Raw genomic sequence first — 12429 nt, forward strand, 5'->3', positions numbered from 1 at the left:
CTTTGTGTTTCTTTCAAAGTGTCTTGCTGTCACTTGCCCAACCACAGACAACCATTTTTCATGAAGAATCAACAGCAATAATCATGTCCCTGGTGAACTTTATGGAGGCTTCAGTCTACCAAGGGTAAATTATACAAGAAAGAAAAGAAAAAAAGTTTTGCCTTTAGTCTATTTGTCTTCTTTCTGATTATCAAAGATCTAGCTGCCCTTGTGAAGTGATCAGATCTGGGAACAGCTTCCAATTCCTGCAGCTGCCTTCCATGGATGTCCATCACATGGGACCCCGCAGAGCTAAGGGATGGTTTCCAAAGGCCACCACAAAAGGGGTGGCCCTATGACAGATCTGCAAAAACAATCTCAGGGTTTCAGTTTTCCTTTTTCAGTGTTCTCATTTATGCTCCCCATTGAGTCTATTATTTCATTTTATTAAAGCCGTAAACTAGGGAAGGCTGAAGGGCAAGGACAGTTTTCAAGGATTAGTGCTATGAAAACTTTACTCTCACAGATGCGCTGCAAATGTCAAAGGACTGTCTTTTTCTAAATAATCTTAGCACACAGTTAAGTGTATAATTGTTTTGTAGCTTGCTCATGGCAAGAAAAAGACACATGAATAACAAAAGCAAATCAACTCCACAAGGGCCTTGATACTTTCCCCAGAAAAACTACTACATATCCATTGAAACTACATTTCTGTGATGCTGGAAAAGATCATATTTCTAATTAGCAGACTTTAATTTTTCTATTTACAGAAAAGAGTTTTTTACTGACAGTAATCACATACTGTCTAAAAACCACTTAAATACACCATTCCACCTTATTTTCTGAGCTAGATGACTAGAAATTCACCATGGGCAGTACTGGACATTTTGGTGTATTTATAGCTGCAACCTAGAATAGAAGAACAAATAACTACTAGCACTAGAACACTACAGTGGTAGGGGAGCCTGGATCAACCAGATTATATGCCTCAACTCTCTACAGAGCACTGTTCAAAGACAGTGACAAATTAATTATGGCAGTGTATCCTCTGTTTGTGTTTTCAATTTTCATAAACCCCAGCTTCAGACCCTCTGCTCTCTTATTGATATTAAAAGCACTTACAGACTGCACACAGGAAGCAGCGAGAAAAGATGTCTGGGCAAAAATGTCATCCAGTTCTTTGAATGAGTCATCTTGTATGACTCCAGTCAGTGACTCAATTCCTATACCAACTCGGGAGCAAAACTTTAATGAGTACAAGCTGGGTAACACCAAAGGGAACCTCAGACATCTAAGAGAAAGCTATAAATGAATGCAAAGCTCTAGCTGCCATCAGCTCTTCCACACCACAAACCTATTATAGCGACCTCTTTGACTTCCAGAGCCTGACTCTTTTTCTGCTGAAGGAGAGCTATAAAAGCATTTCAAATCAACTGCCCCATATAGTTACTTCTCCTTCCAATGGGCAGACTAAGAATATACTACCAGGTATTAGCATAAGTACTGTGCTCAGTTCTAGGCTCCTCAGAACAACAGAGACATGGAATTCCTGGCATGGGTCCAGTGGAGGGCATCAAAGATGTTTAAGGGACTGGAGCATCTCTCTTACGAGGACAGGCGGAGGGAGCTGAGCCTGCTCAGCCTCAACAAGAGCCGAGAGGGGACCTCATCAGTGTATGTCAAAGCCTGCAGGGAGGGGACAGAGGAGGGACCAGGATCTGATTGGTAGTGCCAAGCGATAGGACAGAAACTGATGCTTGGAAGGATCATGAACATGAGGAAGAACTTTCCTGTGCAGTGACCAGGCACTGGGACAGATTGCCCAGAGAGGTTGTGGAGTCTGCCTTATTGGAGATACCCAAGCACCATCTGGACACAATCCTGTGCCCTGTGCTCTGAGATGGCCCTGCTTGGGTGAGGAGGTTGGACTGTGGGCCCTTCCAACCTGACCTATTTTGTGATTCTTTGTTTTGGAGGAGCACAAGAAACATTGTATTTCACATGATTTTGCTTTACACAGAAACAAACTCGTTTTTTATCTCACTGTGAATCTCAGTCAGAACACATTTCTTCCTGTGAGAGATGGCCAAGTCTTACCAGAACCTGAGTTGCCGGACAACCAACTGTGACACCTGTTCCCCAAGTGGGCAAGGAGAAGCAGACCCATGAATGCTCCTCCAAACAAGTGGAGACAGGCCTTGGTGTGTGAATCTGTCCTCCCTGCAGAGCATCAGCCAGATATGGAGCTAAAGGTTTGGTGTGCAGGGAAGCGTGGACTCTCAATAACTGCTTTGCAACATTATCTACTCTGCAAGTTCAGTGTTAAGAGCAGAAAATCACTATCAGGCTCAGCTGTTTCTGTTTACAAAGCCCTCAGCAAGAGCAGCAGTGTTTTAATTGGGAAGCTAAAGCCCTACCTCCTTTTCAAATACTGACTCCCTAGCACAAGGATGCCAACACTTTACCAACCAGCCCAATTAATATTCTCCTACAGAGCTCACAGGCATTGAACTGACAATTCTCGCCTTAAAAGGTCACACAACTCCAAAACTTCTGAATGTCTTTAGCATGTAACACTTCTCAGTGTCTCAACAAGAACACAGAAATACACTGAGCTCCCTAAATATCAGGGATCCACACCAATGCTTTTGAAAAGTGCAAATAGCTGTAAAGACTGCACATTATCATCTTTATTTTATGTAAAGAGCACAATTAATTGGTGAGACACTACTCCAAAAGCAAAGCATTTGCTCCCCCACCCAGCAGATTGTGTGGGGAAATAAACACAAACAAACAAAGCATTATTTTGCAATAAACAAACTCTCCTACATATTCCCAAGCTTTGAAGGTGTTTAATTCTCAGCTGGGAGCACTCACCACTTGGAAGTTCCACGCTTGTTATCCTTGAAGGGGGAGATGAGCCCGCATGGTTTCTGGCTACAACGCTAATTACACAGTCACTTTTTCCAAGTTTTATCTCAGTACTGTTTGAGGGTTCAGAGACTACTTTACGCTCCAGTAGTCTCTCTAGCAGGTAGCAGGACACTTCATGAGACACTATTTTTCCATTGGTTTCAGAAAGGGATAAGGGCTATGAGCAGACAAAGAGTGCATTAAAACCAAAATGCAATATACAGAAGATGACATAGGATAATACGAATTTACTGTTCCTGATCTAGTCTGATGATCGTGTAAGATTATAAGGCAAAAAAGTAACTCAAGTGTGACTTTGATAATTAACATGTAAATTCCTAAGTTTTTAATTTTCAACTCAGATGTATTAAACATTTAATTCTTCATGTGAAATGCTTCTCAAAGCAATATTTAAATTATAAAACTTTAATAACATTCTTATCTGGGGAAAAATATTTGTCTCAATAGATGGTTCTATATAAAGTTAAGGAAAGCAGCCTGGTTTATTGACTACAAACTTTACTGATTTATAAACATTTATATATATTTATAAATGTATATAAGTAAATAGTTTTTCATACAGTTACATTACATAATATTTTATGTGTTCTATCTACCTTCCAGAAGACTATTACGCTTTCACCAGAAGGACTTCTCTCTCTCCAGATATCTGGTCCTCTTGCAGGAGCTAAATAAAAAAATAAGAGTGGTAGTATTTTTCCCCAGTAGCACAGTAGACAATTTACCATCTATTGAAAAGTTAGGTTTTTTTAGATTACTAATTTTAAAATACGTATCTTCACAAGTTCAACATTTTATCATCAAGACTGAGACGAACTTACGGGCTTCTGATGTTGTCTGCTCCAACCCCCGGCTCCAGTCACTCCACCTCCAGAAGTGGTCAGCAGCCGAGCAGCGCACCCTGAGCTGGTATTTGGTGTCAGGGCGCAATGCATTCAGCTGAGCTGTGTAAGTTGAAGATTTCCGCCCAGGTATGGAGATATTGTGCTGTTCAAAATTTACAGAAATTGACATGATATGTGTATTTTTTTTCTCCTAAATTACACTGCTAGTCAACACCTAAAAAGGTGAGGGTTTTTGTCCTCCAAAAATACTGACAGTGTCAAAGCTGCATTCAAGCCCTATGAAGAAAACAGCGGGAAAAAAATGTCCCATGCAGTCATCCTGAACAAAAACTTCAGAGATCCACCAAAATAAAGTTCTATACAGACAGAAATTGAAGTATACAGTAACGTCCAAAAAGGAGCAGCAATGTGGATGCTTTTTCAACAGGGTGAGCTCTGCACACAGCAGCAGGTGGTTGTTTCCCATCTATCCCATTCAGTCCCCCTCTCTCCCATATGAATCAAAACTGCTCACATGGGGCAGGCCAGAATTCTGGTGTTCAGAACCCACACTCCCACTGAACACATGCACATCTTGTGGGGACAAAGCCCTTTTTCCTATGAGACATGCCCAGAAGTTCGCTAAAGACTGTCTGCTTCAGCAGGATGTTTATCATGCAGTCTGCTGCCTTCATTTTTCCTTCAGAAGACATTATCCAGGACCTACCCAGGTGATCTCAGTTCACAGCTCTTATGACAGGACTAGTCTCTTCTATTATTCTTAAAGTGGTGTGGGTCTAGAGAGCATTTCAATTTCACAATTAAAGAAATCCTAAGCCCAGGAATATTTTTTACTGATTCTAATTATAACACATGTGCATCACAGCTGCCAAAAACTGGACTCCAAGTGACTTTAAGATGCAACTAATTTTGCATTTCTAAAGCCAAATGACAACTTGAAAAATAATAGAAAATCCAAATAACAACTTGAAAAATACTAGAAAAGCCAACAATCTCTCATGCAGATGGAAATGCTTCTGAAAACATCCTCAAAACGCCATGTAAAACCCCATAGCAATTTTACAGCTACTTTTGTGACAGGGAACTCCTGGAGTTTTTTTATTAAGCAACCAGCAACCATATAACAAAGCTATAAAAGCTTTTGCCAAGCTGTTTGCTGCATACAAAATATCCGTGGGTGAGGGCTCTGATACAGGTGAAGGGAATCAAACTGTTGTGGAAGTGTAAGTCCTGACCCTTTTCCACTATCCCAGATGATTGATGCAGTAGCAGAATTCACAAATGAGTCCAGGCCCAAGATTTTAAGCTGCATATTCCAAAAATATCTGAGTTCCTTTTGTAGTACCTAATCTCTGGTATTACTTAACACATGTTATTAGAGACAAAATATAAAAGCTTAAGGCTTCTGCACTTATTAAGTGGTCTGAAAGTATTTTAAAAATACTCTTAGAGAGGGTGCACCCTCTTATTTTGGAGGCATGTACGTAATGATTATCTTCAGTCTTAGCTGCATCATTTTTGTGGCTTGATTTACCATATTCAAGGCTGTGCTCAACAGCTATGCCCAGCTGGCAACTAAGTGCAGAAGGTGACAGAATAATGCTAAAATTCAAACAAACATTGCAAAAAGAAGCCTCTGAACTTAATGTGCTCAAATTAAAAATTCAGGCTCTGTGCACCAAAATCTACCTGAGAATTCACTATGTGCCTACTTGAAATGGTCAGAGATAAGTGTGCACAAAGAAACTGGGGGTAAATCTCAGGCCAGCTGAAAATGCACTTCTCATTAGGCTTCCCCAGTGAGACAGGTCACCCCACACTAACTTCATGCTGCAGAAGTTACTCCAGGTAGACTGGGGTTTACCTACTCATATATCCCATGGGAGAATTCTTCCCTATCCTGCCTCTGCATCACTGACATATGAGCAGGTTTAGCAGCTGCCTATTGTGGCCACATGCATGTCAACTGCTGGCAGCAAACAAATGAACTGTTCTCTGAGGGAAAAAATAAAGGGAGAAATTCAACTGCAGACTTCAAGATCTGAAACAGCCAGTGTGGAAGTCTGCAGGGCAGCAATGCATCCTGGAACAAGAGTGTGTTAATACAGCTTGCACCAGGAAGGACAAAGCACATGGACTGTTACCTAAAAGATCAGTATAAAGCACTATGCACCCCTTTCAAGTACCAAATAACATGGTGCATAATTTGGCCTTTCTCTAGCGTTCAAAACAAAAAAAACCCCAACCAACCAACCAACCAACCAAAACAGGCAATAACAGAGATAAGCAGGAATTTTTCTTACTTTATTAAATTACTTCTACTCATTACTACGTAAATAATTTAATAAGACCATCGAATGAAGCTCTTAGTGAGAAATAAATTTGAAATGTGATTAGTTCAGTGAAAAAGTTTAGCATTTGTTAAAAAAATTATCTTCTAAAAGCAATGCTTACCAGTTTTCTCTCAGAGTGGCTACTGCTAATTTAAATTTGACACAGAAGCCTGGTCTCAGCAAAGCTGCCATTTATAAACCAACGCAGTTGGATGCTTGTAGAGTTGTTCCCAGTAACAGTTAACTTTTCTGGGGCTTTTGGATGAACTTAAAAATAAAGAAAAAAACCTTCAGTTACAAGAAAAAACCCATTTACTATAGTTCAGTTCCTATCTTCTTATTTTAGAAGATCAGAGAGAATCAGAAGGATAAGTGTTTCAATCAGCAACTGGGAAAACTGGTGCTGGGAAAGTACCTGCAAGCATTCTCATTCCTGATATCTTCTTAGCTATCAAATTTGGAAGCAGATTTACTTAAGACTGAGTCTACTGCACACATGATAAGGAGTTGAGACACAGAAAAACATTTTTCCTCCTAACTGATTTTATCAAAAGAGTGAACCACCAGGTATTTCAGATGATCACAGGTGACAGATGAAATTTACTGAACTTTGCTCAACTTCTGTGAACTTTTTAAATTAGTACTTAAAATCTGCAGACCAGGACAAAGGAGGATTCCTAAATGACCCCACCCCAAAATTCCCTTCATAGAATCTTTCAATAATATTCAGCACTAACATTCACAGCTATCAGAGTAAAAAAATATCTACTGTTGGATTTGGCCCAAATACCTTAAGGAAATATGTACTGTGCTTTGGGAATTAACTGGACAGTGCAGGAAAGAAAGAAAAGGAAACAAATAGGAAACAGCAGCATATCACCTGGGTGTGAAACAGCCCAGTTAATGATTAACAGAAACAAATTATGCTTTTCTCAACTCTGTCAATTTACTCAGACAATTCTAATCTCAGGCTAGTTGAACTGGGACCTGGACAATGAAAAATGTACTATCCTCATATTTAATTCAGTTTTTTGGAGAACAGCAGAATACTGTAACCAATAGGAATCCCTGAAATCTCAGCTGGGACCGTGGAAGAGAAAAGTGTGGTGAGGGCAGTGCTACACAGATGCTCACCTTCCTTTCCTTTTTTAAACTAAAGGTCTAAATGAGAGAAGTTACTTCTTTCTCCAAACCCTGACAGCAGATGATCATGGCTATTACCAATAGAACACAATAGTCCCGATATTTCCTTCTGTCTTTCCACGTTATTTTTTTTTATGCTCCAAATCCTGCTGCTGTAAAACTGTGTAATATTTTGTCCTATAAGCAGACACTAAAATACAGGGTAATTTACGTACAGGTTCATAAACTTACACCTAAATTTTAATTGTTGATATGTAATAGAATATGAAACAAAACAAACTTGCTCAGAGAAGCTGTGGATGCTTCATCCCTGGAAGTGCTCAAGGCACTTGAGCTGGATAGGGCCCTGAGCAACCTGATCCAGTGCGTGGCATCCCTGTCCATGGCAGGAGGTGGGGCATGGGGAGTGTGTGGGCTGTGCTGGAACTAAAGGATTCTTAAGGTCCCTTCCAACCCAAGCCACTCTGGGATTCCATGATAAACAGCACCTGTCTAATTATTAGATCACATATTAGAATTTATCACACAGCAGTCTGTCCAACACCGCAGCACTGCTGTTGGCATCTCCCTGTACAGTTCATCTTTGCCTCATGACATGCCCTGAGTTGTTTTCAAGTTCAAATTATTGAATATGGTAATAATCTAGTGACAATTAAGGAAAATAATGAAAAGTATACCATGTCAGGGCTCTTCAAACCCAAAACTAATAAACAGCATGTAGAAAACATATTTTTCCTTTGTAAGTCATAAGTCTTACCTCTTTGAGTTATATCAACCAAAAGAGATGACTGTGCTTGCCCAATAGGATTGTAGACACCTAATATGAAATCATAGGTTTTTTGATCAGGCAGTACTGGAAAGCCACAAACATGGTCTCTGCTCACTTCATTGACTTCGCATGAAACATTTTTACCGGATGTTCTACAAAGTAAGGAGAGGAGGGAAAACCTTAGTTTTTGAGTAAGTTAGCTCCTAGCAACAATCACAAGTATAGACTGAAAACATGGTACAGAACGACGGGTTCAGTTCACATGGCTTACAGAATGATTTGATTGCAGAGGCATATCTAACACCACAATGCAGGTTAAAGTGGCATCAGTCATGACTTGCCCTGTTCTCACGTGAAACTCTCCTCTTCTACTAGCATAATATTTCCATTCTCTCACTTCTCAAAAGCCTGGAAAACAGGTAGGTCCTGTAAAACCACCTTACAAGTCACAGCTAAGATTCTGATTTAATGTATCTTTGTTCAGATCAGCATACATTTGCATTGAAAGAATTTTCTTAATTGCTTTGTGAAGTAGTAAGATGCTATACACATTGTCTTTCTATAAGCCCTGTTAAATATGAACTCAGGTTTGTTACCTGAAATACATCCACTAGTCCCAGCTGTCTTTTAATAAAAAGCAGGAGAGGCAGTCTGATAACAGACAAGAACAGTGGTGCATCTTTAGGGATAAAATCTAAATTGTGTATCTGTATGTATGTACATATATCTGTTTTAATTACAATCTGTGTAAGCCTCTCATTCAGTAGCACAAGTTTAACTAACTTCTTTCAGGCATTTTTACTGTGCTCTAGCTGAGCTCTGAGCTCCCTCCACACTGTACTCTATAGTTCAGCATGGGCTTATAACAAGGATGAGAGTATTTATCCCAAAATTCATCATATTAATCTCACAAATTTGGGCTGAGCAAAACAAGACTGGACAGTGTTATTACTTATAAGATGAATATGGGCAGTCAGTGACTGAAGCTCCTTTCCTGTGAATATCTGCCCTGTTTTGTCCACCTCTTTGCACCCTACCCAGCGGCTTTTTTAGCACTGGCACTCTAGACGACATCTGTGACTGTAACTCAAACCTCATTGCCTCCAGCGTGCTTCTAAGCCACCATGAGACTCCATTTCTCATCCTTTTGTGTGACTCAGGCCTCTCCTGGCTTCTTTCCCTGACTGCTCCTTTGGAATGACACAAGAGCCTCCTCTCACCATGGGAATTTTGTTAACTCCTCACTAACTTCTAATCACAACCACCAAGGAAGTGGTTGCACTTTGCAAGTGCTATCCCAATATTTCTTGTTTTTTAAGGCTTTACATGGCCTGGCCTTAAAGACTATGTAGGAGGACACTAGTTGACTGTTTTCTGTGGGTGAAATGAGTGTTATTTGTCCTTTTCAATGTTTTAACATTTATTCTGCTTGCTCTAATTCTTAATGGCAGGAAAGAATTAGAGCCAAGAAACCTCACAGATGGAGGCTAACTGCTATTTTCCCTAGTGGCATTTGGGAAATGCCCCACGATCTGTCTTACAATTATTTCTCAGTGAACTTCTGTTATCCTGCTTACCAGAAGTTCAGTAAATGTCTGAAATGATCTGACCCAGGTTTCGTATAAAAAAAATTAAAAATTAGTGATTGCCTCCTACTATCTCCCTGTATTTTCATATTGGTCTTGTCTACATGTTGGCAGCAGCCTGATACACTAAGCCCTTTATCTGATTGTGAGTTCCTAATGGTATAAACTTTAGGGAAAGTTATCCTTAATTCCCATTGGAATTTTGCAGAGCTAGACCAAGGTTTTCCCAATCTAGTTTAGGTACGCTTGCTGAAACTCTTGGAAAGTATTTTAGGCTCTAAGCAATCACATTTAAATAGGTATGGTGCAGTAAGTCCCAGGCAGCAATGGAGATATTCCAGTTGTATCCTTTTACTCCTTGTAGTGCTGATTAATTTTACCTTTCAAATAAACTGTACTTTGTTCTTCGTTCTCCATATAGTCCACTGGGCCTGCCTGGTTTCCAGGTGCATTTTATTATCAGAAAGTTGGGTGTCTCACAGCTGAGGTTTTGGGGAATATCAGGAGCATCTGTAGCAGAAGAGGAAACCAAAACAGTTAGCTGACATTTTGCCATCCTAGTGTGACATTTGGGTTACTGGCTTCCTGAAAGCATTGCTCTTTTGTTTTGCTGGGTCTAGATTGCATGCTTCAAAAATACATGGCAATAGATACACCCCAACCACAGAAGTAATATGCTTTAAAAAAATGACAATAAAATAGATGGAGAATTATCAGCCCCATCTGACTAACACTTGACTCTAGAATTCTAAGTGGGTGGGTAATCTGGCAAATCTCATGCAAACATGTTCACAAGCTCCAGGCTCTGACCTGGAAGTGTTTCACTGAAACTCTGCCAAGAGTTTTCTTAAATTCTTGCGTCACATTTTCTAACATGCCAGCCCCACCACTGCTTTGAATTCTCCAAACAAGTCATGTCAAGAAAATAGTCCCTTTAGCATGAATTCCAAACTGAATTTGAAAATTAAAGCAGGCCTTGAATGGCTCATCCTCTTCACCATGGCTTTGGAAGTGCCCATCTTCTCCTTTTAAGTCTTGTTCTTTGTATTCATACTAGAGCACCGTTGAGTGCCTTGCTGGAAAAGATGGGCAGTGCTCCCAACAGACCATGCAAACATGAGAGTAGGCAGAGCACTTATTTCAGGTCTTGCACACTTGAGGTGTATGAAACTGGAAAAGCCTATGCCAAAGGTAGAGCAACAATATCCACATAGATATCCCCTTCTCTCTGTCCTAGAGAAGGGGAGTTATCACACAGTGTTAATTAACAACAGCGGCAGACTCAGATTATGAGCAGTGAGCCAGAAAGAACACCTGTTTTGCTAGACCTAGGCTTAACCAAAGTTTTGTGTATGCATATTTACTTCCTTCACCTTTTCTTCCCCTCATCAGCAAGAGGACCAGAACAAGACCTCTCCCCATTAAGCAGGTACTACAAAAAGAAACACTGATAAGAAACAGCCTTGGCATCCCATCTGTTAAAAAAAAAATTGAAGGAAAATCCTATGGGATTGTCACAGCTTTCATTCTTGATCTAAATTATTTACCTGGAAGATTTTCCCACAAAAGCAAATTCTCACAAATAACCTAAAAATGGTATATCACTGAGAAGTAATAAAAGGCTGAATTATGTTTTACATTTCTTAGCGAACCCTTAACAGACCAAGTCAATGACAGGATGCACAGGCTGGAGATTGGAACACATTTTCAAAATTATTCCAGTTTCTCCTGTCCTTTTCCTCAACACTAGGGACCTTAAGTTCAAAGGCAGGCATTTGTAATAGAGAATGGGATTCTAATGAGCAGTCATTGGAAGATGACAACTCTCAAATTCCTTGTGAGGAAAAAACATAAAAAGCTTTAAAGTGACCAATTATGGGGAAGAAGAATGAGGTATGTTAAGTCATTTGTTTTAATAGGTATCTGTTTCTGAACATATGTCTGAGCCTTGCATGGCTACATAGAGAAGATACAGAGTGAGTCAGTATCTTTAAAGAAAACACTAAAAGGATGTTTTACAAGAATGCTCAGGAATTATTGCTTATTTTCCTTTGCTGTAATTAGCTCCCAAGGAGCTTCTGCCCTGGATGAGCATCTGTTGTTGCTGCAAGTTTAACTGTTTTCTTCACTTGACTGATTGGTAAATTAATGCTAGCACTTACAGTTCTTGCTCTTGCTCTCACCTAGTCATGGACTATACTAGAACAGATGTAAACCTTAACTGGTAGAGACTGGTAGAGACAGGGGTTGAATATTCGTATGGCAATAAAATACTTGGCATTCCAGATCATGAAAAAGTACCTTAGAACAATGAGAGAAGCACTGGGGCAGGTTCTAAAGAGGGCTTACATGGGTACCTTCTCATCCTTTCAAACCTGGTGTCTTCTCCATGAGCCAGCCTTTCCACAGCGAAATCAAACAAGTACAATCCCCAGTTCAACTTCAAAACCAAACTTCAAAACTTTTTTCCCCAGGAGGAGAAAAAACCACAATAGTATTTTTTTCCTAGCAGAACCTTAAGAGTCTCAAAATTATTTTGATTTTCCTAAGGTTAGTAATCATGATACATACATCCTACAAACACGACACTTCCTTCCAACCCATTTTCGAGTCTGCACACTACATTTGTTCCACTGGTATTTGAAACACTGGCATTTAGCACTCTGATGGCATGGCTTCGACGGCTCAGTTGCATCATTGTATATGATTTTGATCCATAAGTCATATTTTTTATGTGCTCCTCTTCTTCGTGGACACAACAAAACACCAAATCTGAGCCTACTGGCACCACACGGTCCAGAGGAAACACTCCACTTCCACCAGGCTCGGTATCTTTCCCT

General features: G+C 40.0%; 1 protein-coding gene across 1 annotated transcript in view; it reads right to left on the minus strand.

Annotated features, from left to right (window-relative positions):
- The window catches only part of LOC102035640 (leukemia inhibitory factor receptor), a 33129-nt gene that overhangs the window by 14503 nt on the left and 6197 nt on the right, over positions 1-12429 (minus strand). Inside the window, 7 exon segments of the mRNA XM_005426072.2 lie at positions 2857-3070; positions 3510-3580; positions 3735-3900; positions 6213-6358; positions 7992-8155; positions 9970-10099; positions 12161-12427. Of these exon segments, the coding sequence (XP_005426129.2) occupies positions 2857-3070; positions 3510-3580; positions 3735-3900; positions 6213-6358; positions 7992-8155; positions 9970-10099; positions 12161-12427 (1158 nt within the window).

The sequence above is a fragment of the Geospiza fortis genome, unplaced genomic scaffold (assembly GCF_000277835.1).
Source record: "Geospiza fortis unplaced genomic scaffold, GeoFor_1.0 scaffold163, whole genome shotgun sequence".
In the NCBI taxonomy this organism is placed as follows: domain Eukaryota; kingdom Metazoa; phylum Chordata; class Aves; order Passeriformes; family Thraupidae; genus Geospiza; species Geospiza fortis.